Source organism: Ornithorhynchus anatinus, chromosome X2 (genome assembly GCF_004115215.2).
Source record: "Ornithorhynchus anatinus isolate Pmale09 chromosome X2, mOrnAna1.pri.v4, whole genome shotgun sequence".
NCBI lineage: Eukaryota > Metazoa > Chordata > Mammalia > Monotremata > Ornithorhynchidae > Ornithorhynchus > Ornithorhynchus anatinus.
Genome location: NC_041750.1, coordinates 516,301 through 544,213, shown reverse-complemented (window position 1 = coordinate 544,213; position 27,913 = coordinate 516,301). Strand labels below are relative to the sequence as shown.

The 27,913-nt window shown below is 60.7% G+C and overlaps 1 protein-coding gene across 1 annotated transcript in view; it reads left to right on the top strand.

Annotated features, from left to right (window-relative positions):
* KIF13B (kinesin family member 13B) overlaps window positions 1-27,532 on the top strand; it is a 78,451-nt gene extending 50,919 nt beyond the window's left edge. Inside the window, exons 17-40 of the mRNA XM_029052790.2 lie at window positions 451-685; window positions 1,947-2,109; window positions 2,626-2,775; window positions 4,088-4,237; window positions 4,646-4,759; window positions 5,248-5,418; window positions 6,726-6,883; window positions 7,841-7,973; window positions 8,160-8,306; window positions 8,824-8,853; window positions 9,014-9,113; window positions 10,070-10,196; window positions 11,076-11,131; window positions 12,002-12,126; window positions 12,764-12,940; window positions 15,287-15,379; window positions 16,519-16,665; window positions 17,977-18,054; window positions 18,233-18,286; window positions 18,827-18,938; window positions 20,093-20,238; window positions 22,645-22,743; window positions 24,202-25,078; window positions 25,626-27,532. Of these exons, the coding sequence (XP_028908623.1) occupies window positions 451-685; window positions 1,947-2,109; window positions 2,626-2,775; window positions 4,088-4,237; window positions 4,646-4,759; window positions 5,248-5,418; window positions 6,726-6,883; window positions 7,841-7,973; window positions 8,160-8,306; window positions 8,824-8,853; window positions 9,014-9,113; window positions 10,070-10,196; window positions 11,076-11,131; window positions 12,002-12,126; window positions 12,764-12,940; window positions 15,287-15,379; window positions 16,519-16,665; window positions 17,977-18,054; window positions 18,233-18,286; window positions 18,827-18,938; window positions 20,093-20,238; window positions 22,645-22,743; window positions 24,202-25,078; window positions 25,626-25,915 (3,932 nt within the window). The 3' untranslated portion in view covers window positions 25,916-27,532. The remainder of the gene's footprint in view (window positions 1-450; window positions 686-1,946; window positions 2,110-2,625; window positions 2,776-4,087; window positions 4,238-4,645; window positions 4,760-5,247; window positions 5,419-6,725; window positions 6,884-7,840; window positions 7,974-8,159; window positions 8,307-8,823; window positions 8,854-9,013; window positions 9,114-10,069; window positions 10,197-11,075; window positions 11,132-12,001; window positions 12,127-12,763; window positions 12,941-15,286; window positions 15,380-16,518; window positions 16,666-17,976; window positions 18,055-18,232; window positions 18,287-18,826; window positions 18,939-20,092; window positions 20,239-22,644; window positions 22,744-24,201; window positions 25,079-25,625) is intronic.
* Window positions 27,533-27,913: the final 381 nt, after the last annotated feature.

Genomic DNA, 27,913 nt, shown 5'->3' with positions numbered 1-27,913 from the left:
GAGGAGGTGGGCCATCAGGAGGAGCTCTGGGAGAATAGTCGCATCGCCCCCGACTCCGGTCCCTTTTTTCTACAGTGGTGGGGTGTCCGGGGAGTGATGGACCCCTGCCCTTCACCCCCAGTCCCTCTGCTCTGCAGAATCTGTAAAATGGGGGCATCTTGGGGGAGGTGGACCTCTGTCCATCCCCCCAAGTCCCTCAGCTCTGCGGCACTGGGGTGTCCCGGAGTTGTGGATCCCCTGCCCATCCTCCCAGTACCTCAGCTCTGCATCGTTGGGACGTCATGGGGGTGGGGGGCTCCTGCCAGTCTCTGACCCTCTCCCAGCTCCGCAGGGTCAGGGGTCGGAGGGCCCGGCGGGGCTGTGTGCCCCGCCCCGCCCCGCCCCCAAAGTGCCGATTCTAATGCCTCTCCCGCTGTCCGCCCTCTGGCCGGCCTGTCGGTCCCCGCGCAGACCCTACGCAGTCGATCCTGCACAGCCTGGCGCAGCAGCACGAGGAGGAGAAGCGCTCGGCCCTGGAGCGGCAGCGCCTCATGTACGAGCGCGAGCTGGACCAGCTGCGCCGCCGCCTGTCCCCGGAGAAGCAGCAGCCGCTGCAGGCCCACCACCACCACCACCGCAGCCCCGACAGGTTCTCCTTGCACTCGCCCAACGCGCAGATGCGCTCCAGGCAGTGGACGGAAGAGAGGTGGGTGGACGGGCAGATGCGCCGGCTGGGGGAGGCAGCGAGGCCGGGCCCAGGGCGTGGGGCTGGGAGTTGGGGGGGCCTGGGTTCTCAGGTCGCCGAGAGAACCGGCTTCCGATGACTCCGGGAGATCCAGGTTCTGCTTGATCTGGGAGACCCAGGTTCCGATACTGATGGGAGGCCTGGGTTCTGATGTCGCAGGAGACCTACTAGGTGACGTGGGGAAAGTGTCGTGAGCTCTCTGGGCCTTGTATTGCCCCTCTGTGCAAGGGGGCTAAGAACCCTGCTCTTCCTCTCTCCCTTCCTCCCTCCCTTTTACACTGTGATCCCTGAGGGGGACAGGGACTATATCCCATCTGATCTGAGAACCCTGCTCTTCCTCTCTCCCTTCCTCCCTCCCTTTTACACTGTGATCCCTGAGGGGGACGGGGACTGTATCCCATCTGATTACCTGTATCTACCCCAGGACTTAGCAACAGTGCTGGACACAGAGTAAACAGGTGATAAATACCATAATTGTCCTCATCACCGTTAAGTGTCTACTGCAGTGTTCTGCACATAGGAAGCTCTCATTAAATACCACTGATTGATCAATCATTTTTAACGTGTGCTGAGCACAGTTCTGGGCCCCTACTATACGCAGAGCACTGTACTCTGAATCTCCTGTTTGTGGAGCGCTCTACTGGGTTGTACTAAGCCCTTTGCGGTTATCATCAAACGCCGTCGAGTCATTTCTGATTCATGGCGACTGTATGGATATATTTTCTCCAGAATGTCGTATCTTCTGCCTTAATCTGTAACCTTGCTAATGGTTCTTCTGTATTCGTTGTTAGGGTTTCTATCCATCCAGCTTTTGGTCTGCCTCTTCCATGTTCTTCCTGGACTTTTCCTAGCATTAGGGTCTTCTCCGGAGATTAGGTGTCCAAGATATGCTAATCTAAGTCGAGTCATATGGCCTTGCAAAAACCTTTGGGGGAGTAGAATAGAGGTCAGAGACGCAGTCCCTGCCCTCTACGAGCTTAAAGTCTGATGGGAGGTGGTGGGGACGGGCAAATGCAGACTTATTTGCAAAGGGAGGGATCAGAGGAAGGGGCAGAGATGCAACTTGGGAGCAACCGGGTGGTGGGATGAGTTAAAAGGGGTGGAAGGTGTCAGCAACAGTTGACTGCGGTAGGAGGAAAGCTTTCTGCCGGTTCTATGGGCCGCCGGCCCCCGAACCGTACCCCGATCTCTCACTGCCGACTCACTGCTCCCCGACCCTCAGGGAGGCGACGCTGACCCACAGCCTGAGGAAGCTGAGGGAGCAGATCGTCAAGGCCAACCTGCTGGTCAGGGAGGCCGGCTTCATCGCCGAGGAGCTGGACAGGCGGACCGAGTACAAGGTCACCCTGCAGATCCCCGCCTCCAGCCTCGACGCCAACAGGAAGGTGAGGTTGCCCGCGCCAGGGGTGAGGTTGGCACAGGCAGGAGCCTGGATTCTAGAATTCCTGGGGGCTTGCCTTGGCCCCGAGGAGGTCGACCCTGCTCCGTGGCGTTGCCGGGCCCTCCTGTGTCTTCAGGGCCCAGCCTCGGCCTCAGCTGTGGCCCCGGACTGGCCTGTGGGAGGCTTGTGGCCTGTCTGTCGGGGAGGGGGGGCCGAGAACATTGGCAGTAGGGTAAGGCAAGCACGACCTACAGGACCCCCAGTCCCTGGGTCCCCAGAGTGAGTCAGTCAATAGTATTTATATAGCATATATTATATGCAGACCTCTGTACTAAGTGCTTGGGAGAGGACAATACAACAATCTAAGCATTGCCTGGAGTCCTGACTGGATGGGTTGGGGTGAGGGGTTTTTTCACCTAAACGCAGGGGGCAGGGCCCGCTTGGGCCTGGAGCCGCTGAGGATGGCTCCGTGGCCCCCCACCCTGTACCTTCGGCTTCTCCCCCGTCCTGGTGTCTGCAGCGAGGGGCGGTCCTCAGCGAGCCGGCCATCCAGGTCCGGAGGAAGGGGAAAGGCAAGCAGATCTGGGCCCTGGAGAAACTGGACAACAGGCTGCTGGACATGAGGGACCTGTACCAGGAGTGGAAGGAGTTTGACGATGACAATCCGGGGGTAGGCCTCTACACGGGGGGTGGGGGAGCGGTGGGGGAGGTCCTAGACTGGAACTGGGTCGGGGCGGGGGACTCGGGGGACATGGAAGGGGATGAGGAAGCCCAGCTGGATTTCCCAGGCCATGTGATGATTATTATTACTACTCTTAGTATCATTATTATCATTAGAATTGTACCTGTTAAGTACTCACTGTGTGTCAAGAACTGTGGTAGATACAGGTTAATCAGGTAGGAAACAGTCCCTATCCTCATGGGGCTCACAGTCTGAGTAGGATGGAGAAGGATTGAATCCCCATTGTACAGACGAGGAAACTTGGGCAAGGAGAAGTTAAGTGATTTGCCCCAGGTCACACAGCAGGGCAGGGATTAGAACCCAGATCCTCCGATTCCCAGGCTATTGTTCTTTCCATTAGGCCATGCCGCTCCTCAATCAGTCAATCATTATGTCAGACACCTAATGTGTGCAGAGTTCTTTACCACAAACAGGAGTTGAATAATAATGATAATCATGGTATCAGTTAAGCGCTTACTATGTGCCAAGCACTGTTCTAAGCACTGGGGTAGACACAAGGTAATCAGGATGGACACAGTCCCTGTCCCACATGAGGCTCACACTTTTAATCCCCATTTTTCAGATGAGATAACTGAGGTTCAGAGAAGTTAATTGACTTGCCCAAGGTCACACAGCAGACAAGTGGCGGATCGGGGATTAGAACCCACAGCCTCTGACTCTCAAGCCCAGGCTCTTGCCACTCAGGGAGATAGTGTGGGGGCAGATGATAAGTTATGGGAGAAATCGGGTAAGGAGATCAACCAGGGAAGGCCTCGATTGGAGAAGGGCTTTGAAGATGGGGAGAGCAAGCCTTGCCAGATGTGAAGGGGAAAATTGTCCCAGGCAGGCCCTGAGGAAGAGGAGGATAGCAGGTACATGGTGGAGGATTTGGCACAATTTTGAGATCCTGCCCTTCGGGCACCCGGACCGGGGTCCGGCCCCCAGCGCCCAACTCATGTCCAGGAGCTCCCAGGATGAGCGCCTTCTCTGGGCAGCTGCCCAGGTCCTGGGAGTCAGGACGGACAGAAGGCCTCAGCCCCAAACTCAGGACTTGGGGATCACATCCCTTAACTCTGTAGGACTCTCCCTAAGCGCTCAGTTCAGCCGGGCCCCTCTTGGCACACTGTGGGAACTCCCTCAGAGCCATAGATCGATAGATCCAAATCCACTGGGCCGGCGATTAGTGCCGGATTTGTCCTGCAGACCCCCCACTCCCATCTGTCTGTCCGAGGTAGGCGTGACGGTTCGGGTGTCCCCACAGCTGAGCCGGTCGTACCTGACGCGGGCCGACCCGTTCTACGACGAGCAGGAGAACCACAGCCTCATCGGCGTGGCCAACGTCTTCCTGGAGTCCCTGTTCTACGATGTCAAGCTGCAGTACGCCGTCCCCATCGTCAACCAGAAAGGAGAGGTCAGTTGGCCGGCGGGCGGGTGGTCAGACAGACTGGCCTGGGGACGAGGAGCCCCCCGAACCCTGGGAATTCCCAATCCCAGCGGATGCAGTGGCCGGGAAAGCAGGAGCGTGTGCATCCTTGGCTTCTCGGCCGCCACCTTTCCTCCTCACCGTGGGCAGCGGGGGTGGTTGGGCAGGGCCAGGGCGAGTCTGCGGGCAGGAGGCTGAGGGGGAGGCTGGCAACATCAGCCCCTCTGGGCCCAGGGAGGAAATGAGGTTACGGCGGGACTTCCCGGTTTGTGGCCCTGGGAGCCAGGGACAGGGGTCTTGGGGATGGAGGCGGGCCCGGTCGCTCAGGGCCCCGAGAACGAGAGGAGAGGAGGAAACCGGCGCGTTCTGTTTTCCTCCCGCTCCTTGGGGGTCTAGGTGGCCGGTCGGCTGCACGTGGAGGTGGTGCGGGTCAGCGGGGCCATCCGAGAGAGGATGGCCGGCGGCGACGACGGCGAGGAGGCGGCGTCCGAAGCCAAGCTCGTGTGCATGGTGAGGGCCGGGGGGGGAGGTTGTCCGGTCTGGACGAGCGGGGACAGGAGGGGGCTTTTGGTGCTCAGTCCATGTGTCCCTCTGTCCCTCCGACTGCCCGGCCATCCTTCCCTTCCATTCTTCTGTCCATCCTCCCTCCCTCCCTCTGAGGGGTGATGGGGTAAGAGTGGGGATTTTCATCCCCAACTTGAACTCTGGTAGAGAGCCCATATGGGGCCACCCCTAGATCCGACCGTGCCCGCGCGCTCAGCTCCCAGCCCCACCCTTCCTCCACCCTGCTGGCTGCTTGAGGCCTCTTGGGCATAGCACACCCCACCATTCAGATTTCTAGCTCTAAGGCCCGCCCCATCGTCTCCATCCCTCTCGGCTACTTCCAAGTCCCAGCCCGTGGAGGCTTCCTCACCCCGTCCCCCGGGGAGGCCGCAGAAGACGGGAGGCCTGGCCCGAGCTGCTGGCTTCGCCAGGTAAAGCCTCATTTTCCCCTGCAGGTGAAGATCCTCCAGGCCACGGGCCTGCCCCAGCACCTGTCCAACTTTGTGTTCTGCAAATACAGCTTCTGGGACCAGGCGGACCCCGTGAGGGTGGCCCCCGAGGTGGACACCTCGTCCTCCCCCACCAGCAAGGAGCCCCAGTGCATGGTGGTCTTTGACCACTGCCACGTAAGCCCGGGGTCTGCACGAGGGGCTCGGCTCGGAGGTGGGATCCCCGGGGCGGGAGGGTCCTGGGCCTCCAGGAGAGTTGACGGATCACCCCGGCCAACCCTCTACCCTTCCCCACCATTAGAGGAGGAGATTTTCCCTCCTCGTTAGCACCCCAGGGCAGAGGCTGTCCGTCAGCCGGACAGTCTGCCCCGGAACCAAAAGAAAGTAAATCTCCCCTTCACTCTCCGTTGGACCTAGGGCCTGCTCCTTCAGGACCTGCCTTGAGAGAAAAAAACAGTGCTTAGAACAGTACCTGGCACATAAAAAGGGCTTAAACACCGGTAAAAAAAAAATAGACGGGGGGTTAAAGTGTTTATGGTGTGTGCAGAGCACTGGACTGAGCACTGGGAGAGTATACACAAGGGGGAAATGGGCACGGTCACTCTCACCGTACTCGCCACCGTCTCTCTTATCACCTGCACTATCACCACGTCCATCACCCACATCGCATCATCCTCCACCACGGACCCCCTCACCACATTGGCCACCGTGACCTCGACTGTGATCCCACTCCCTCCCACTGTCACCCTGTGACCCAGCGCGGTGGGCGGCAGCCAGAACTCACCCCGATAACGTGCTGGGCTTGGCGGATTATCCGCGCGGGGATGGCGGTTTCTGCCGACCCTTGCCGAGCAGCGTCCACGTCCTGGTATGAGGAGGGAGGCGGGGTTAGGGGAGAGCCCTTCGGGCTGACTAAGTTCGCTGGAGAAGCAGCATGGCTTAGAGGAAAGAGCACAGGCTTGGGAGTCAGAGGACATGGGTTCTAATCCTGGCTCCACCACTTGTCTGCTCTGTGACCTTGGGCAAGCCACTTAACTTCTCTGTGCCTCAGTTACCTCATCTGGAAAATGGGGATTAAGACTGTTAGCCCCACATGGGACAACCTGATTCCCTTGTATCCACCCCAGGGCTTAGAATGGGGCTTGGTACATACGTTATTAACAAATATAATTATTATAATTATAATGAACAAATACTATAATTATTATTCACTGTGGGCAGGGCAAGTGTCCGTTTTATGGTACTCCCCCAGTCGCTCAATACACTGCTCTGCATACAGTAAGCGTTCAGTAAGTACGATTGTCTGGGTGCACACAATACGGGGTCATGAAAGCACAGAAGGGAGACGGGTCAGTCCCCCACCTTTCTGACCCCAGTACCAAGACCCTCATGGAGGGGCTTGGCAAGAGAGTGGACATCCCGGCCCGCCGACCCCCCGGAACAAAGGCTCCCCCGGCACCCACCTGCCTCTCTTCTGTGGGCAGGAGTTTTCCGCCAACATTTCGGAGGACTTTATCGAGTACCTGTCGGAGGGGGCCCTGGCCATCGAAGTTTTTGGCCACAAGGTGACCGACCCCCGGAGGAACCCCGCCCTGTGGGACCTGGGAATCATCCAGGCAAAAACACGGAGCCTCCGCGACAGGTAACCTCTGTGCCCGGCCAGGGGGGAGTGCCCCATCCTCCACCTCCGACCCAGCTCCTGGTCTGTGGCTCGGCTGGGGTGGCGGGATTATTTGGGCGTGTGGTGCAAGGCCCTGAGCTGAACGCTCTGCCTATGAGTGACCGAGCAGCGCCAAGGGGAACCAGAGGCAGCAACCGGAAGCCTTGGGAGCGAGGAATCAGATTGGCCCCCCTCCCTCTGAAGGAAGGGGGTGCTCACCAGAACCGGGGGGCCTGGAGTCTGGTGGGCAGTGTGGCTTAGTGGAAAGAGCATGGGACTGGGAATTGGAGCTCATGGGTCCCCAGTCTGCTGAGGAACCTCGGGCTTGTCACTTCACCTCTCTGGACTTCAGTCTCCCCTTCTGTTAAATGAGCTAGCGGTCACAGTCTCTCCCCGTGTCTCTTATATTGTTATAATGTACGCTCTGCACACAGTAAGCGCTCAACAAATAGGATTGACCGACTGACCCTCCCTGACTCACGGGGACGTTCAGAGGACAAAAGTGAGATTAATGTGCGAACGCGCTTCGGGAAAGAAAAGCGCCAGAGAAATTCGAGGTGAAAGAGAAAGGGGCATGGGGATGGCATAAGGGGAGGCGACAGGCCAGGCTTATAACATTGTGCTTTTTCACAGCAGCTGCCTTTGGGAGGGAGGGATTAAGTGTTAATGTTAGCTTTGTCAGTGGAGTAACTGAGGCCCAGAGAGATTAGGTGATGGCCTGAGGTCACCCAGCAGACCAGGTTTGCCGGGCTTGTGGTCTTTCCAGTAGGCCAAGCTGCTAAGGCCCAGAGAGGTTAGGTGACGAGCCCGAAATCACGCAGCAGGCCACCACATGCCGCCCCTCAAAAGGCGTCCTTCTGGGGCGTCCCCGTTTCGCGGAGCCTCGGGGCTGGACGGGAGGGGGCCGGCCCGCGTCCCAGCCCCTTGGATGTTTCTTAGGTGGAGTGAAGTGACCAGGAAAGTGGAGTTCTGGGTTCAGATCCTGGAACAGAACGAGAACGGGGAGTATGTCCCCGTCGAGGTGCTCCCCGCAAAGGACGTGCAGACAGGCGGCATCTTCCAGCTGCGGCAGGTGAGAACAGCCTGTGGCCCTCTTGTCCCACCTGCCTGGCCCTGCTGCCCGATTTCTGCCTTCTCCCGTCCCCGCAGCCCGATTTCCTCCTCTCTCCTGGCCCCGTTGTCCGCTCCTCCCCGCCTGACCCCACGGGCGCTAGTCTGGAGTGGCCATCATGAGACGCTGTCCTCGTCATCCATGCAGGGGCAGTCTCGGCGGGTCCAGGTGGAGGTGAAGTCGGTGCAGGAGTCCGGGACCCTGCCCCTGATGGAGGAGGCCATCCTGGGCGTGGGAATCGGCTGCGTCCAGATCAAGCCCGTCAGGACCCTCAGAGCACAAGAGGGTTTCCAGGTAAGGAGTCTCCTTCCCCTCCCTGGACCGTCCCCTCTCTGGACACACCTGCCTGGCCCGTGTGGATGGACAATGGAGGGTGGGTGGGATCCCACTGACGGGGTTGAGGATGGTTTTAGAAAGTGTCCACCTGGAGCTCCACAACCTCCTTAGCCAGCGCAGTCCAGGGATGGAGTGGACAAAGGGCCTCTGGCCCAGTTTTCCATCTTCCCCAAGACACTGGCTTCCTGGGCCTACCAATCATCAGTCACCCCGGCCCGTGTTCCCTAGCTCCAGGGGATCGGTAGAACCCCGGCTTCCCAAAACCCCTCCCCGAGAGCCTCTGCCGGGGAACTTGCAGCCGGACCCTGCCTCTCTCCCCGGGATTTCTGCCAGTGGAGGGGCCCAGGCAGGGAATGGGTGGATGCCGGCATGCCACGATGCAACAGGGGTGGTTCGTTGTGGCTAGGGGCGTTGGACACATGGCGGTCGGGATCCCGGGGGATTTTAACAACTCTGACGGTGGGTTTTCCTCTAGGAGGAACGGGAGGACATGGACAGCTACCAGGTAAATCTGAACCCCGGATCGCTTGGGGTCCCCGGGACGTTCGGGGAATCACTGCGTCGGCTCCGTCGGAGGGGTACCGGGAGAGATGCTTTTGGGGCGGGGTGAGATCAGAGGCTTGGTGCCACACAGCCAGGTAGGTGACCGGCCTAGCCCCCTACAGGACCGGGACCTAGAGAGGCTGCGCAGGAAGTGGCTCAACACGTTGACCAAGCGCCAGGAGTACCTGGATCAGCAGCTCCAGAAGCTCGTCAGCAAGGCGGGTAGGTTGAGACTGCCGGCGTGGCTGGGGCGCACACTGGCGGGGGCTGCTGCAGGCATGGGCAAAGTGGGCTGGGGGAGCCAGAGCAAAGCTGCAATGACACAGCCATCATGTCTCTGGCCCTGGGAGTCTCCTGCCTCCACCTGAGGCAGGGTTAGTAGGTCACGCGCAAGGGTTTGGCTCTTCCTCCAAATTGGGCCGGTGGATCCTCAGAGATCATCAGTCTCCCCCGTCTTTCTCTCGAGACCATAGCAGACTCCTTCCCTAATCCCCCACGTGGCCCGAAGAGCCGAGCCTGAGGAGTCCAGGGGCTGTGTGACTTGGGGTAGCTCCCTGAACCTCTCTCTGCCCCGGCTTTCTATCTGCCCACGGTGGGGTCTCCGTATTCTCCCAATCCTCAGTCAGTCAATCGTATTTACCGAGCGCTTACTGTGTTCAGATTACTGAACCAAGCGCTCGGAGTACAGTACAGCAGTTGGTTGTTTAACATAATCCCTGGTCACAACGAGTTTACAGTCTAGATTGACTTCCCTCTTCTTCTGAATCTTCCCTGGTTCTTAGCATGGGTCTTGGCACATAATAAGTGCATAATAAATGCCATCATCATCATCATTTTTTTTTTAATTCAAGAAAGGAGTCTGGAAGCCTAAGGTCCCCATCTCCGGGAAAGTGGCTCTCCCACCACCCCCGACCTTCCCGGCAGGCTGGTCCACCGGGTGCCTTAGCACTTTGTATCCGCTCGTCCTGTTTCGCCCCCAGTAAAATTGGCAACTTGCTGTGACACACCCACTCTCCCCTCCCTGCCCCTGCCCCTCTGAGATGTCTGGTTCACTGTGGCTCCCGGGCACCTCGACCGAGCCAGGGAGGGTGGCTGGCACCGGTGAGCTGGGGTGCTGCCCGGACAGGGTCAGCCCCCTGGACTCACCGCCTGCCCCGGCGCCCTCTCCGTTGTTTCAGATAAGACGGAAGACGACGCCGACCGCGAGGCTCAGCTCCTGGAGATGAGGCTGACTCTGACCGAGGAGAGAAACGCAGTTTTGGTCCCCTCTGCGGGCAGCGGCATCCCGGGCTCCCCGGCTGAATGGTAGGGGCCCCGGGAGCTGCCTGGTGCGGGGGGGCAAGAGAGAAGGGGCGCAGGCCCACCTCCATCCACCTTGCGGGTCAGCTAGCCGGAGCCTCGTGGCAGGCCGCCCCTGTGGAGAATCGAGGAGGGAGCAAACTCCATTGGCCGGGATTGACAAGTCAGAATCTAAAATGGGTTTCCGTCAGACCATATTGCTAGCGACCAAAGTCACGAAGATCTTTGGAGAAAGCAGATCAGTTGGCTGAACCCTGCGCTGAGGAGTACAGACAAGAGCTCATCGGTCAGTCACCTCACCGGCCCTTTAAGAGGGTCGCCAACGGTGGGGATGAATCGGCATCACGGGGCGGGTCCGGGGGCCCGTTCCGGCCAGGACCTCCGAGCGGGGTCCGGGCAGCGATCCTTCTGGGCCACTTTTAGCTTCAGTCAGAGTGATGGGGCTTCCGGTAGGCTCTGCTCCACAAAGGGATTTAGTGTCTTCCCCTGGCCCCCACAGATGACGGGCAGGCCCCACCCACGTCCTGAGGGGCAGTGGAACCACGTGATGGGGGCCAGTTGTTCCCCGGGGTCCCCACGGCATACGCGGTGGCCAATTAGATGCGGCCATTTCCAGCTTCCCTTAGGCCTAACCCTCCCCACAGCTGTGCTGGACAGCGAAGAGTCAATCACCGGTGGGGGCTGGGCACCTGCAGGGCAGAGAAGGCTGTGCTGAGCGCTCAGATGAGCACAGAGTCAGGAGACACGGTCCCCGCTCTCAAGAAGCTTCCAGTGTAGTGGGAGTGAAATTGGCATTTGGTGGGCGGGTGCGGCAAGTCTATCCGTGTAAAGGGGTCGCACCCTCCGAAAGAACCCCACCTAACTGCCACCCTGTCCTCTCCTCAGGACTCCCGGGCCGGGGATGGAGACGCACATCCCTGTCATATTTCTTGACCTCAACGGTGAGTTGCCCAACAATGCAGAGCAAATTGCTCCCGGGCCAGCCTAACCATCACCCCTCAAGGGGGTCAGCAAAACGAGGGGGGGGATGGGGGCCCCCAAGAGAGGAAACTGAGGCAGAGACCACCCCCCACCCTTTCCGCACTTGGCAGAGGACCCGCGGCGTCCACTTGGCGTTCCCCCACCGCCGGGAATGAGTGGACATGTGCGGGCAGGGAGACCCAGGTAGCCCAGCATCGGGGAGCTTGACCGGGGTGAAGGTGCAGCGGGGCACGAGAGGAGACCACGGGCCTGTCCTCCAAAGGGTTCCCAACCCGCACACGGCCCTGCGGCCCACCTCACCTTGACCCGGGTGCAGCCCTTCTGGCTGCCAGTCAGTCAGGGGTATTGACTGAGCACTTGCTCTATGTCGAGCACTGTACCGAGAGCACTCTTCACATGGGAAGGTCCAGTAGAGTGAGTAAATAAGAGCCTCATCCCACCCAAGAATGAGTGGTCTCTGTCTCTCAAACAACTCTTTCCCACTGCTCAGGATCTGTCCCCCTCCCTGGCTCCCTCTTCCTCTCCTACCTACCAAATCGTGGCCCTCATCTCCAGTTGGTCGCAATTAATAAAGGAGTCATTTTGGCCATCCCCTTCATTTCTTGAATGACTTTCCCAAAACTTGTGCGTGTGCACACATCCATACACCTTCCCTCCGTCCTGCACCACTCCCCAACACAAGCCCGACAGTCATTTACCAGCCACTCAGCGGTGTCGCTGGGGCCTCGGTAAGAGAAATTACCCGGATTGGGATTGAGCCGGAAAAGCCACTCATCCTGCTTGCCAAATGAAGGGGCCTTGGGACTCAGCGACTGGTCCTTTGCTCACAGCCGATGACTTCAGCTCCCAAGATAACCTGGACGAGCCCGAACCGGGAGGCTGGGACGCCACCCTGAGCGGGGAACAGGAGGAGGAGTTCTTCGAGCTGCAGATCGTGAAGCAGTACGAAGGAGAGGTGGGTCTGTGCGGCCAGGGAGGCGGGGGGAGGAGGGGAGCGGTGAGACCCGCCCCCGGCTTCGGGGGACCCGTTCTTCACCGAGTCCCCTCCGCGCCCCGAGAGAGGGTCCCGCTCCATCCCCCCGCACCTCGATTCCTCACCTCCTCATTTTCATTCATTCATATTTATTGAGCTCTTACCGTGTGCAGGGCACTGTACTAAGCACTGGGGAGAGTACAGTATAACAGTAAGCAGACATATTCACAACAAGCTTTCAGCCTAAGCTCACCTTCCCTGGCCGCCCTCCCCATTTCAGTGGCCTCAGTCCTGGACGGAGTCACCTTGTCGGGGCTGGTCTCGGCACTCTGTAATAATAATTATTAATAATAATAATGGTACTTGTTAAACGCTTGCTTACTTGGTGCCAAGCACTGGGGAAGATACAAGTTAATCAGGACGGACACAGTCCCTGTCCCAGGTGGGATTCACACTCTTATCCCCATTTTACCGATGAGGTGAATGAGGCCCAGAGAGGCGAAGTGACTTTCCCAAGGTCACAGAGCGGACGTGTGGCACTTAACCGGTACCACGATCAAGAGGTACTGTCACCGTTCTCTGCAGAGAGGTACACCTTCACTGTCACCGTTCTCTGCAGGCCAAAGCCGAGTCCTCCTGGGACTCGGGGGTCCACAACTGCCCGCAGCTCAGCAAGGGAGTTGCTGCGGACGAGCGAGCTTTCCTGATCGTCAGGGTGACGGTGCAGCTCAGCCACCCGGCCGACATGCAGCTGGTCCTCCGCAAGCGCATCTGTGTGAACGTCCAGGGCCGCCAGGTAGGCTTCAGCTGGCTGGTCCGGCGGGGGCTTTTCCACTGTCCGGACATCTTGCTCTCTCCCCGGACGGGGTGGGGGCGGCGGTTGGAATGTCGGATGAATGACGGATGGAAGAATGTTGGGTAGACGGAGGAAATTTGGATGGATGAAGAACGGAATGTGGGATGGGCCATTAGGTGGGTGGTGGACTGATAATAATAATTAGGATATTTGTTAAGTGTTGACTACCTGCGAGGCACCGTACTAAGCGCTTGGAGTGGATACAAGCAAATTGGGTTGGATATAGTCCTTGTCCCACATGGGGCTCTCAGTCTCAATCCCCATTTCCAGGTGAGGTAGCCGAGGCCCAGAGAAGTGAAATGGCTTGCTCAAGGTCACACAGCAGACAAGTAGAGTTGGGATTAGAACTCATGACCTTCTGACTCCCAGACCCACGCTCTATCCACTACGCCATGCTTCGCCATAAAGGAAGGCCAGAGAACAGGCAGTGGTTGGCGGGATACCCAGAGCTGCAGGTATTCTGTGACTCTAGAGCTCCGATCATTAGTATTTTTTGAATAATTACTGTGTGCAGAGCACTGTCCTAAGTGCTCAGGAGAGTACAGTATAACAAAAAATATATTCCCTGCCCACAGTGAACTTACACGTCTAGAGGGGGAGACAGACATAAATATCAATAAATTGCAGCTATGGACATAAGTGCATTGGGATTGGGAGGGGGGGATGAATAAAGGGAGAGAGTCAGGGCGATACAGAAGGGAGTTAGAGAAAAGGAAAAGAAGGCTTTGGGTCTAGGGCCGTCAGGGTGAGGAAATAGAATAGCAGAGGAGTGGGCCCAGAGCAACTGAGGCATAAAATTGGAGGTAGCAGATGGCTGAGAAGGCAGAGAGGGTGGAGGGGAAACTGGCTTATGCCCTGGGTCCTTTCAGGCCCCCCCAAACTCTCATCTTCCTGGGGAACTGCCCCATCTTTTCTGGTTTCATTTGCCTCAGATTCTTCATCTTCAGCTTCCTCCCTGGCGAAGGACAAATTAATTCCTTTAGTGCCTCTCCTGCTTCAATCTCCCTTTACCAACTGTCCCCACCCCCATCCCCGCCCCTGCTCTTGCCAAGCTCCTCCTCGGGTCATCCCACCCCGGGCCTCTCAGGCCCCAGTGACCCCCTTCATGCATTAATGCAACAGTCTGGTTCTCAGCGGTGCGCGAGGAGCAGAGTCAGCATAAACAATGACCGTGCATTCTGAAATCATTCTTCTAACGATCCCGCTTCGGTCAAGGGTTTAATGGTCAGGCTTGTCGATATTCATCATCCACTGCCCCACCAAAAAAAAAAAACGTGTCAGAGTCCCCCATCTCGGCGGGCGACCAGGCGAAGGGGTCACCGGGCGGTCTGGACGTCGACAGTCCTCGGTTCGCTGCCCGCCGGCGGGGCTTAACTGGTGCATCAACGGGCCAGACTCTTGAAGCAGTCGATCAGTCAGTGACATTTATTGAGCGCTTACTGGGTGCAGAGCGCTGTGCTGAGCCCTTGGGAGGGACAGCAGAGTTCGTAGAACCGATCCCTGTCCTCAAGGCGTTACCAGTCTAGTTTGCACTGAGCATTCGGGAGAGGACGGTGGAGTTAGTGGACACAATCCCTGCCCCTGAGGAGCTTCCAGTCAGACGTGCAAACTCTTGGGGGTGTCCAATAGCGTTGGTAGATAGGATGCCTGCCCTCGAGGGGCTTCCAGTCTAGAGGGGTGAGCACAAGCCCTGTGACCTGTTGGTGCTCATTTGGTCCCCCCATGGGAGGGGAGACCGAGGGATGAGGTAGCCGCTTTGGGCCTGGGCCTCGAGAGGCCAGAGTCTCCATTCAGGTGGGTGGAAAGGAGTCAATAAGTCAGTCGTATTTATTGAGCGCACACTGGGTGCAGAGCACCGTATTAAGCGCTTGGGAGAGTACACTATAACAACATTACGGATATATTACCTGCCCACAACGAGCTAAAGTCTAGGCAGGGAGAGCAGGGTTGAATGTGAGGCAGTGAGGTGTTGAAGGCCGGGAGTCGGGGGATGCCTCTGGCCTGCTGGGTTCCTCAGGCTGAGTCACCGAGCCACTCCAGGCGCCCGCCTCCTCATCTGTGACCCCTTCACCGTGCCCCGCTACCCAGGCCAACTGATTGGTCCAGTGTGTCAACCGATAGGAAAGCCCCAAGCCGGGGAGCTGCGGCCAGGGTTGGAGATTAGAGGAGGGAGTGGTCCCCTGCAGCCAAGAGGCCTCCAATGCTGTGTTTGGGTCCCCTGCTCGGGAGCGTGCGGCCGATTTGGGCCACGGGGGGGTCAGCCACTCTCCCGTCTTCTCTGTGTAGGGTTTCGCCCAGAGCCTCCTAAAAAAGATGTCCCCTCGAAGCCCCATCCCTGGCTGTGGTGTCACCGTGGAGATTGTCTCCAATATCCCGGAGGTGAGTATGCCGGGCACCGGGACTTTATCAGGGAGATGGAAAGGAAAATCCTGAAGGGGGAGGGACCCAAAAGGACAGTCTGCTCACAGGAGAAGGGGAAGAAAAGACCCCGCTGCCCCTGTCATCCTCAGTAATGTGCACTGGGCACCTCCTGGGGGCAGGCAGAGTTCCGTACTGGATGCCTACCGCTTGCAGAGCTCCGTAGCGGGCGCCTCCCGAGGACAGAGTGCTGTGCTGGGCGCCTCTGGTGGGCCGAGCTCTGTATTGGCTGTCCACTATGTGCAGAGTGTTGTCTGTATTAGGATGGTTACGCAGGTCAATAACCCAGCATGATTGCAACCAGGTGGGGTCGAGGGGGGCCGGGATGGAGGGGGGAACCCCGGGAGGCCTTGTGAACCCCGGGAGGGCTTATGCCGCAGGCTGGGTCATTCATTCATTTATTCAATAGTATTTATTGAGCGCTTACTATGTGCAGAGCACTGTACTAAGCGCTTGGGATGAACAAGTCGGCAACAGATAGAGACATTCCCTGCCGTTTGACGGGCTTACGGTCTAATCGGGGGAGACGGACAGACGAGAACGATGGCGATAAATAGAGTCAAGGGGAAGAACATCTCGTAAAAACGATGGCAACTAAATAGAATCAAGGCGATGTACAATTCATTAACAAAATAAGTAGGGTAACGAAAATATATACAGTTGAGCGGACGAGTACACTGCCGTGGGGATGGGAAGGGAGAGGTGGAGGAGCAGAGGGAAAAGGGGAAAAAGAGGGTTTAGCTGCGGAGAGGTAAAGGGGGGATGGCAGAGGGAGTAGAGGGAGAAGAGGAGCTCAGTCTGGGAACGCCTCTCGGAGGAGGTGAGTTTTAAGTAGGGTTTTGAAGAGGGAAAGAGAATCAGTTTGGCGGAGGTGAGGAGGGTGGGCGTTCCAGGACCGCGGGAGGACGTGACCCGGGGGTCAACGGCGGGATAGGTGAGACCGAGGGACGGCGAGGAGGTGGGCGGCAGAGGAGCGGAGCGTGCGGGGTGGGTGGTAGAAAGAGAGAAGGGAGGAGAGGTAGGAAGGGGCAAGGTGATGGAGAGCCTTGAAGCCTAGAGTGAGGAGTGGGTCTCAGGGCCGCGGGTCCTCTGCCGCGCAGGATGCCCAGGGCGCGGAGGAGCGTGAGGCCCTCGCCCGGATGGCTGCCAACGTGGAAGACGCGGCGGACGCCGAGGCCTACATCGAGAAGTACCTGAGGAGCATGCTGGCGGTGGAGAACCTCCTCACCCTGGACCGTCTGCGCCAGGTCAGTCCCAGGCGATTGCCCTGCCCCTCCGCCCGCCGGGGGTCCCGGGCACTCTGCCCCTGCCTCCCCTTGCCTCCTGGCAGCGGCCGGCAAGTGGCGGGGGCCGGGGAGGTCCCTGGTGGTCTTCAGCAACTCCACCACCACCCTCCTCCCCGTGTCGGCTTGAGGAGGAGGCCTCCTCCAGGAGGGAGGGAGGGATGGTGGTGAAAGCGGAGGGGATGAGGCCAGGCAGGCAAGCTAGTATCTAACCTCTCCCACTCCCGTGGGAAGACAGAAGGCAGGTTTTTGTCAAATCTCATTTATTTCAGGGATTAAGTCATTTCTGTCCATGGATTATTCATTCATTCAGTCGTATTCATTGAGTACTTATTGTGTGCACAGCACTGAACTAAGCACTCGGGAGAGTACAATATAGCAGTAAACAGACACATTCCCTGCCCACAGCGAGCTCACATTCTAAAAGCCAAGCTCACAGTCTAGAGGATTAGACATTTTCCGGGCGAGAAGCGGCGTGGCCTAATGGATAGAGCGAGGGCCTGGGAGTCAGAAGGACCTGGGTTCTAATTCCACCTCCTCACTTGTCTGTTGTGTGACCTCGGGCAAGTCACTTACCTTCTCTATGCCACAGTTACCTCATCTGCAAAATGGGGATTAAGACTGCGAGCCCCACTGGGGACACGGACTGTGTCCAACCTGATTCCTTCGTAGCGACCCCAACGCTTAGAACAGTGCCTGGCACAGAGTAAGTGCTTAACAAATGCCATTAAAAAAAATGGCCCAATACTAAGCACTGGGAAAAAATGCATAAGTAGAAGTTAAGCATGTGGTCCCTGTGTGAAGCGCTTAATAAATACTTGTATTTATTACTACACACATTAAGCGCTCAATAAATATGTTGATGGTGGTTCCCAAGGTTCTCCCAGCCTCGTAGACAGGGCGGGCAGAGTGTTGGTGACAGACACGGAGAGAAAAGCTGAAACAAACAATGATAAACTTTGAATGAGAACGAGAGGGTCCTGGAATGAGAACAGCGGGGTCCTGGGGCCGGGGAGCAGAGTGGCCAGCGTTCCTTCCCGGAGGCTCAGAGTCCGCAGTCTCCGTGGCCTCGGCCTCCCCGGGGCTGAACGGAGTCGAGCTGAGCCGAGGCTGGGAGAGAAGCGGAGGGAGGCCCAGACCCTGTCCCGCTGGTCTCACTCCTGGATGCCGGTGCGTCAGGGCCCCCGGAGGCCGGCAGCCGCCCTCCCCCGGGGCCTCAGGCATCGCGTCTGAGTGGGGGTCTGCACGGCCCTGGGCGCGGGCCTTCTTCCGCAGGAAGTGGCGGTGAAGGAGCAGCTGACGGGGAAAGGGAAGCTGCACCGGAGGAGCGTCAGCTCTCCCAGCGTGAACCGAGTGAGTGTGGGAGTGGGAGCCGGGGGACCCTTCCCTGAGGCTGGGGAAGGGTGCGGGGGTCCGCTCCTGGGGCCCGTAAGCCGGGGGGAGGTGGAGCCGAGGGCCTGGATGGAAAAATGATGTGCGTACTCTCTGGAAGCTGACCCGTTTCCCTCCGTTTCCTCCTCTCTCTCTCCAGCTGTCCGGAAGCCGGCAAGATCTAACTCCGCGGTTCAGCCTGGGCAGTAACAAGGTCAGCACTATGCCCCTTTGGCAGGGAAGGAGATTGGGAGATTGGGTCTGGAGGGATGAGAGAGAACATGTTTTTTTTGTAGTAAACCTCCCACGCGGGCCTCTTACGATCTGTTCCCTGCTTGCCCGTCCCTTTTGGGGACACGGTCTCTCTGCCCGGAACTCCCTTTGCCGCACTCGCCCACCACCCGAATCTGCCAAGCCACAACTCCCTCTATGTTCCGAGTCTCCTGAAATCCCACTTCCTGCAGAAAGCCTTCCCCGATCCCACCCCTGCCCCAAGTCTCAGCAGCCGTTCTCGCTGAGCCCGACAGGGTTCCCGGGGACTGACCACTGGGGGCCCCAGAAATGGTGAGAGTGGGTGCCCTCAGCTCGGCCGGCCCTTTTGGGGAAGGTCTGGGTTCCCCCCGACGGCAGGTTGCGAACCAAGGGGGAGGGAGAGCGGGTGGCTGATAGGGGGCCCCGTGGCCACTGGCGTGTCTGGGGGTCTGGTCGATCTCAGCACCCAGCATTTGGGGAACCTGAACATTTCTCTCCATAGGGTCGGTGGGAGAGTCAGCAGGACGTGTCCCAGACTGCCCTGTCCAGGGGGCTGACCTCAGTCCGCTCCTCGCCTTCTGGCTCCCCGCAGCTCAGTCAATCTCAAGGCCCAGGTCAGTCCTCCCTGCGTGCGTGCGCTCTCTCTCCCTCTCCCTCCCCCTATCCTCTCCCCTCTTCCTCCCCCATCCCCCCCTTGGTTTTGATTCAGGTGAGTGCAGGACTCCTCAGGAGTCCCAGGGAATCCCCTCCCGACCAGGGACTTTCTAGCTGGGGGTGGCTGGAGCGAAGCCAGAGCTGGAAACAGGGACTGGGACCTTAGAACCGGAAGCTCGGAGGTCACCCGGGATCGGGCCGTGCCTCAAGGCAACTCGTTCCCTTGGTCCCCCAAGTAGAAGGCCATTCGGGCCATTTTTCAGCATCTTCAAGCGGGGACCTTCCTTGGGACGAGCTTGGGGCGGTCTGTAGATTAGTTCCCGAGGTCTAGCCAAACCCTCCTGCCACAACTCTAAGCCGCGCCCTTCCTTGCTGCTGCCTTCTGGGAGCGAACGGCTGGGCGGCCCAGCCGCTGGACTCCCGCCTCGGGCAGCGGTCGGGCCCGAGGTCAGAGTGTTGCCAGACTACTTTGCCCTGCAGTCCACCTGGCAGGGGCTGGGCTGCTTCGATTTATGACAAGGAAGAGGAGTGACTTAAGCATCTGGTGTTGAAATGAAAGGGCAGTAAAACAACCCAGAATGTTGGAGCAGGGAGGCTGGCGGGTGACCTGGGTGCCTCCCTCAGGCCATGTTAGTGGTGGGTTCAAGGCGGTCCGGCTCAGTCCACCCTCCCCAGTCGGGGAGGGGTGATGGCTGTCACGCCCCTCGCACACTCCTCTGCGTGTCCCTAGCAGGCCCACAGCATCTGCACGCCCTCCTCTTCCCCCAAGCTAGGCAGTCTGGGGAGCCCCACAGTAAGACTTTTGGGGGACTATCCTCGGTCAGTGCGTGCCGTGTGTCACCTTCGCCTCTCCACCCTGGGGGCGAGGGGTGGTCAGAGGGGTTGCCCGAGGGAGCCCCAGGGAGCAGGAGAGACCGAGGGGACCCCCGGCTACCTGCCTCCCGAAGGCAGATGAAGTGTGCCGGGCGTCGGCGGGGGAGAGGGCCGGCCCAGTCTGTGGGCACCGTTGGGAGTGGCAGAGTTCACCCGGGGCCCTCGATGAGTCGAGTGCCCCATCTGATGGGTCGTCCGCTCTGCCCTCTCCTCCTCCTCTTCCTCTGGATGGCGGCGGCAGGCCCAGATGGCAAGGAAGGCAGAAAGGCGTTCTCCTCTCCGAGCCCGGTCAAGTCCTCCACGCCTAACATGCCCAAGCTGCTCAAGTCCCTGTTTCCGGCCCGAGACGACAGGAAGGGCCGACAGACATCCCCTCTGGCCCAGCAGGTAACGACTCGGATCGGCCAACCCTCCTTCCTCCCCGGACTTCTGCCCCAGTGACCCCTCTGACCAGTGGCTCCTGGCTGCTTGTGGGGAGGGGGAAGGGAGCAGGGCTTTCAGCTGGTGAAAAGTTAGGTGTGGGCCTCCTCGGCTTTCTTCTCAGTCGGCTGGTCCTCCCCAACGTATTACTACAGACCAGCCTTCCTGCTATTTCCAAGACCGTGCGGGCGTGCGTGTGTGTGTACATACAGGCAACCTTAACAGGCAGCCCGGCGACATCACCATTTGGGGCCCGGTCACCCCCTGCCTGGCCGGCCCTTGGTGTGATGCCCATCGCCGAGCTGAGAGTGTAATTGGTCTTTCAGTGTGCAATGTGCCTCCCTCCCTCCCTGGGGGAAGGTGGTCAAGGCGCCACTGGCTCCTACCCCTCCCCACCTTCGGCCCTGGAGCTCAGTCATCTGCGGTCCACATGACTCCACTGGAGGGAAGAAATGGGGGGTGTAGACCCGGACTGGCCAGTCCGGCCCCACCGGGGGCTCTTCGACATCGGCCGGCGGGCGGCTTCCCTCGACCTCTTCTTTGTTACGGTATTTGTTAAGTGCTTACTCTGTGCCGTGCGCTGTACTGAGCATTAGTGTAGGTAGGAGCTAATCATCTCACCCTCTCGATCCCCATTTTGCAGATGAGGTAACTGAGGCACAGCGAGGTGAACCGGCTTGGCCAAAATCACACAGCAGGAATGTGGTAGAGCCAGGACCAGAACCCAGATCCTTCTGACTCCCAGGCCTTTGCTCTTCCCACTAGGCCAAGCTAGTTCTTTAGCCTGCCCCCTCCTTTCCTCTCTCCGTTTCTCTCCCCCGCACCTCCTTTTCACCCCTCTCCTCTCCCTTCTTTTCTCTCTTTCCTTTCCTCCTGCTTCGAATCCCTCTCGGCCAACCCCGCAACCCCTCTCCTCACCCCCACCCTCTGCCTTCCCCAGTCTCTCCTCTTTTCCCAGCCCCCTTCCCCCTCTCCTCCCAGCCTCCCCTCTCCCCTCCCCCTAGCCTCTCCCCTCTCCGCAGCTGGCTGCTGGCTGGCACTAGCGAGACTGCATTTAGGATCCTGCATTTAGCTCCGGGTGCATCAATACCAGACAAGCCCGGGCAGACTGGATCCGATTCAAGGAAGAGCATCTGAAAAGGATCCGTGCCCCAGGGTCAGATCCTGGGGGGACCCCAGGGAAGAGGGGACTCCCGGGGTTGCTCCGCAGCCCGAGGCCGGCTCTTCGCCCGAGCCGTCGGGGGCGAGGGTTTGCCGCCCGCCGTGGTCACTCACACTGGGCGGGCAGCAGAGCAGTGGGAAGAGGCGGAGACGTGGCGTCCTCTCGGGGGAGCTTCTCCCCGCTCCCCAAAGGGGTCTCTCTTGGGGCAGTGGGGCAGTTTGGGGTGAACCAGGAGCCGGGAAAGTTGGTTTATTGGTGATCATCTCTGCTACAGACCAGGCTCTCCTGGCTTTTGTAGACCAAAGTGACCCACTGCAGGAGGGGCTTCGGCCATCTCACTGATAGCATCTGGTCCAGCGGATACGGGGGCGGGGGAGAGAGAGAGTCCGACTGTGTGTGTATATGTGTCCGGGTGTGTGTCTTGGTGGGTACATGGGTCTGGGTCCGTGTGTGTTTGCATGTGTGTGTGCATTTGACCTTCAGGTGAGCTCTCTCCCCTCTCCCTTGCTTCTTCTTGTGTTTCCCTTTCTAATCAATTTCCGCCTGTGCTCCAGAAAGACAGAGAAACGGCACTGACAAAATTGCTGCCTCTGACCTTCTGAGGCGAGTTTAGGGACGAATCTGGAAAATAATGAACCATAATTAATGAAATCTGCACTTGTATTCAAGTGTATCTCTCCGGCAGCGCACGCAATAACAGAAAGAACTTCCTGCTCTCTAATTAGTTAGATGGAATTAATTTGTCATAATAGACTTTTTCATGCAGCAGAAGTTAGTCTTCAGGGAAGTTGTTTATGCACTTCAGTTCACTTTTATGTACTCCTCCGTTCGACTGTAAGCTCTCGGAGGGCAGGGAACGTGTGTCGGGCTTCCGTTGGACTCTGCAGAGTGCTTGGCGTAGTGCTCTGCTCTCATCAGATGCTCAATCCACACCCTGATTTGACGTGCTGGTTATTGGAGTGCTAGGGTCCTGGGTCCAAGTCCAGCTCTGCCATCGTGCCCCCACGGGACTGGGCCTCAGTCTCCCCAGGCTGTACTGGGGCTAAGGGCCCTGTCGCCTGCCTGCACCTGGGTTCCCCATTCAGCCCCAGCCCCAAAATGCTTTGCGGCCCCAAGGATGGGCGGTGGCCGGGGATCCCCAGTGGGCCCTCAGTCTTCCCACTCCTGGATACCTTGTCGCTGACCGCTGCCCCGTTCCCTCATCACCCCAGCTTGGTCCTCGAGTCCCAGCGCAGCTCGTCGCCATGGAGACTGGCGCTGTGAAGGCCGGAGTCATGGAGGCTGGTGCCGCGGAGGCTGGCAACCCGCAGGTAAGACCACCGGCGGGCCCGTGCTGCTCCTGGCTCTGCTGGGTCCACCCCCGCCTTACCTCTCTTCCCCTGCCCGTTTCCGTCTCCCCCGTCTCCCTGCGCCTCCACGACCCTCTCATCCCTCCGAAGGCTTGGCCTGCCTCGTTCCCCGGCCCGGCTGCTCGGAGTCGTGACCCCAGCCTCAAAAACACCCAGGCTGCTTTGGGCCACTGGGGAGAAAACGGTCCATTCTGCCTCCCCAGCCTGCCACCTTCCCATCCACACATGGGATATCGTGCCCCCCCATCCCCCTACCTACTGGCCACCCACCCACTCGTGGGACACTGGGCTCCCTGTCCTCCCCGCACCCCCGCCCACCTGGCTACTGAACAGAAAACGTTAAACAGGGCCGAGTAAAGACAAGAGGGCCAGGGGGTGCAGAGGACACCGGCGATTTACATCATCCTAATCTCTCAGCGCAGACGAAGCGCTGAGGGGGTTATCGCTCGATCAGATTTGGTGAATTCTCCAGCGGGAGCCATTCATCACTACGGTGGGCAGCCCGTGCCGGGAGGGGGCCCAGGGAACCTTGCGCCCCGAGCGTGGTCTGGGGGAGAGCCCCCTGCAATGCAGGCCGTGAACGACCGTTAGCTTGGAAACCTGATTTATCGGCGCGGCTGTGGGTAGGGCCAGAAAACCGTCAGGAGCCTATCGATCACAGCCATTTCCCGGGACAGATAAATCCTGACTTCCTGGAATGGGATCATCTTTCAGGAGTATCGGAAAGCTTCCTTCTTCCACGGGCACCCCCCTCTCCCCAACTTCGGGTGACAGGCCGTTAATCTTTCATATCCTGGAGGGGGTTGCCCCCCGCCTCTGCCCTCCCCATTCCTGTCCAGGTTGGTGTGGCACGAGGGGACGATGACTGCCCTCAGGCCTGATAGTAATTGTGGCACTTGTTAATAAGCACTCACTTTGCGCCAAGTATTATCCTTAACACTGGGGAAGGTGCGGGACAGTGAGGTCAGACACAGTCCCGGTCCCGTGTGGGGCTCGCTGTCTTAAAGGGAGGGTGAACGAGGTATTGAATCTCTATTTTACAGATGGGGAAGGTGAGGCCCAGGTCAGTGAAGTGATTTGTCCAAGGTCACCCAGCAGACAAGTGGCAGGGCTGGGATTAGAACTCAGGTCCTCTGTCTGCCGGGCCCGGTCTCTTTCCACCGGGCCCCACTGCCTCAACTAGGCTACCACTTTTCCACTCTCCCCAGGAATCCCCCCCGTTGTTGCACCTCTAGACTGTAAGCTCATTGTGGGCAGGGAATGTGTCTGTTTACAGTTGCATCTTATTCTCCGTAGCGCTTAGTACAGTGTTCAATTAAAATGAATGGATGAAGGAGTCAATGCCCCTGGAACTCTGTGAGGAAGAGAAGGGCCATCCCTGGCTCTTCGATCCTCCCCCAGCAGCTCCCTGTCTTTCAGGCTCCCTGGGACAAGGTCCGGACCACGGAGCCCCCGGGGCCGGCCGCGGGGATGGACCAGCCCTACAGGACGGCCGCCCAGCAGCCCGGTGCGGCCGACGTCCAGACGCGGGACCCTCAGGAGGGGCCCCCCAGCCCGCTGAGCGAGGCCTCCAGCGGCTACTTCTCCCACAGCGTGTCCACGGCCACGTTATCCGACGTGCTGGCGGCCGGTGCCGATCCGGCCGGCCTGGGGGGCCCCTCGCCCGGCACCCCGCCCACCCCCCTCTCCCAAGGGGCCCCGGAGGCCGGCGGCCTGTCGTTCCCGGGAGAGAGGCCGGCCCCCGGGGGCCGGAAAGCGACCCCGGCCTTTCCCGGCCAGCACGGCGATGCCCACGTCTCCGCGGGGGGAAAGCCCGAGGCTCCCACCGAAGACCCGAACCACGGCTCTCTGGCCATGGAACCCGAGAGGGGCCGCTCCCCCCGCCCCGCCCCGCCGGCCGGGGGGCGTCCGGGCAGGCCCGACGCCCCCACCGAGCCGCTCTCCGGGCCGGAGCCGGCCCCCGGCCCCCAGCGCCAGCCCCCCGCCTCCCCGTTCCAGATCCAGAAAGTGAGGACGTCGGAGCTGATGTCTTTCTCCGGCATGCTGGGTGGGGACCCCGGCCGCTCCTCGGGCGAGAACGGAGACGGGGAGAGGAGTCGGCTGGCGGCGGGAGAGCATCCGGATGCGGCGTCGGACTCGGAGGAGACGGACGAGGTCCCCGACTGGCTCAAGGTGGGAGAGACCGTCACCGTCGGCTCCTCCAAGACGGGCGCCAAGGTGGGCGTCGTGCGCTACGTCGGCCCCACAGACTTCCAGGAGGGCACCTGGGTCGGCGTGGAACTGGACCAGCCATCGGGTAAGGGTCTACTCTCCGTGACGGGTCCCGGTGGTGCTCGGGGTGGGGACCTGGCGATGCCCCGGGTCTCGAGCCCACACGGTGGTGTTCCCGCTGCCCGTTGCGTTGGTTCAATAGTATTTATTGAGCGCTTACTATGTGCAGAGCACTGCGACCCCGCACGGTCGCAGGTGGGGCTCTCCCAACTGGCAGGCAACCCGGGGGTGGTCCCGGTGAGAAGAGGGGCGGGGCCGGGCCTAGTCTCGGGTGGCTCCCGGGGGCAGAGGGGAGGCCGGCAGCCACGGTCCGCCTCGCTTCCCGGCTGCCGGCCTCGGATGACCGCCGAGGGGAGAAGTAGGAGAGCGAGAGTACAGGCGGCTCCCAGGTGATAGTCTTCTCGGCCGGCGCTCCGCGTGCCCCCCCCAAACCTTTGCCCCAAATCCTCGGGCCCCGACCCCTCGCCCCTGACCCCTCAACCCCCAAACGCCAGCCTGGCGGGCTGCCCGCCCGTTGGTTGAAGGCCCCCGGCCCCTCCCCTCACGGCCCCACCCCCTCTGCTCCGCTGCAGGCCGCAACGATGGCTCCGTGGGCGGGAAGCAGTACTTCAAGTGCAGCCCCGGCTACGGGCTCCTGGTGAAGCCGGGCCGCATCCGGAGGGCCACGGGGCCCGTGCGGCGGCGCAGCTCTGGGCTGAGGCTTCAAGGGGCGCTGCCCGAGCAGCGCAGGAGCGGCCACCTCTCCGGCTCGGCCTCCAACCTGGCCTCGCTCACGGCCCTGGCCAAGGCCGAGGGGGGCTCGGGTCCGCGGGCCGAGCGGAGCCACAGACCGGCAGAGAACCGCAAATCCTGGACCAGCTAGCCCAGGCCCCGGCCCGGCCCGGCCCAAGGTGGCACGGTGCGGCCCCGGCCCGCCCCGGCCTCCAAGTCGGGATCCCCACCCTCTCCCCCCACCGCCGTCACCTCCGCTCCGAGTCGCGCGGCCGCCCGGGCTCCCCGGGCCCGGGGCAGCGGCCCTCCCAGGGGGAACGTCGAGGGGTCGCCTCGCGGGGGCCGCCGCAGCCACCCCAGCCCCCGGGTGAGGATCACAAGGCTGCAGTACGGGGACGCCGTCCCCCGCCCCCGAGAAGAGGCTGGGGTCCCCGCTTTCCCACCACTGATTTTCAGTGATGTTTTAGGTCTCTCTTCCCCTTCTGCCCCACCCTCTCCCCGGCCCACTGCGGGGGGTTGCCGACGCCGGCTGTCGCCCACATCCCCGGGCGCCCCCTGAGGCGGGCCGCCCCTCCCTGGGCCCCCCCTTTTTAAGAGCAGCAGCCACGGGAGCTGCTTCCCTTCGCCCCACCTCCCCCCGCCCAGTGAGGGTGTGGTTGTATTTATTTTTATTTATTGTCGAGAATCCCGGAGAATCGGCGAACCGCAATCGCGGGCAGCCGCCCCGGAGCCGGGCTGGCCTGGGGGCGGGGGGCGGGGGGTAGGCCTCGGGGAGGGGGCTCTGTGCGGCCCACTCCCGCCGGGGCTTTCTCCGACGCGGTAAGGGAGAGACTCCGGCTGCCGGCCCATCCCGGCATCCCCTGGGAGAGCTGAAGGTGAAGGTGCGCGGGGTGGGATGCGGAGGGCTCGCCAGAGTCTGTGAACCCCGGACCGAACTCCCCCCACCGCCCCACTCCCGCCCAGCCCCTTCCCCTGACCCACGGGCCCCCGAGCCAAGGGGGAGAGTCGGCGGAGACTGCTGGATCCTCTCCTCACCGCGGGCCGGGAGGAGGCCCGGGGTCGCCTCACCCCTCCCTCGGCCTCGGTGCGGGAGCCCCGCGCCCCTCTGCGGGCCGGTTAGCTTGAGGCCGGGTCGGGGTCGGGTGCCACGGGTCTCTCCGCCTCCGCAGGGCGCGGCGGGTGATGCGGGGAGATGGGGCAGGTGCGTAGTCTCCCTAGTACCGAAGGCGAGCGATGAAACCCGGAGGCGGCCCTGGCCCCCGCGCGGCCCCGTGAGCCGCGACCAGCCCAGGCCCTGCAGACCCATCAGGGGCGGGTGCCCCCCCCCCCGGTGAAGGCTTTGAGGCGGACCGCAGCGCAGTGAACGGTAACCCCTCCCCACGCACCCACCCCGCCCCCTTCACCACCCGAACGGGTCAGCCCTCACAGGGCTGGCCTCACCGACCCGGGCCGCTGCCGCCGGTGCCCGTGCGTGCCTGCCTGCCGCACCCGGCGCCCCCGCGGCCCTACCGTGGGGGCCGGCCTTCCCAGCCCCTTCCTCACCCCTCCCCGTGCACTTTAGCTGCCGGAACCCGGGGGCAGGCGTGTCAGGTGGCCGGGACGGGGCGCGGCCGGCCTTCGGACCCCAGGTGCCTGTCTGCCCCCGGCCCGGCCCCCACCCCGCGTTCCTCTGGACGACCGCCCCCGGGGCCCAAGGGATGTGGCGTCTGCCCTGGGGGTGGGGGGCGGGAAGGAGGGAGAGTGGGTGTAGACCCTAGGCAAATGTAGGGTTGGGGGGAAGGGGTGGACTGATGGCCTCCCCCCCGCCCACTCCTCCTGCCCCTGCCCCGTGCCTTATTGCACTAAACTTCTCTGTTTCTCCAAGTGCCTTTGGGGGGCTCCGGCCCCAGCCCCACAGCAGAGGGGGTCTTTCAGGGCCTCTGGGGTGGACCCTGCATTCAGGTTGGAGGTGTGGTTCCCCCCCGCCCCCCGGCATGTAAGGCGGGGGGGGGGGGTACCATCTCCGAGGGTGTAGGGGGATGGGGTGGACGTTCTCCCCCCACCCCCCCCAGTGCTACAAACCCAAAGCGACTGTAAGAGAATGTAAAGATTTTCCTGCTTCTGCTGAAGGTCGTGGGTGTGTGGGAGTTAAGCCCCAGGCCCCGGCCAC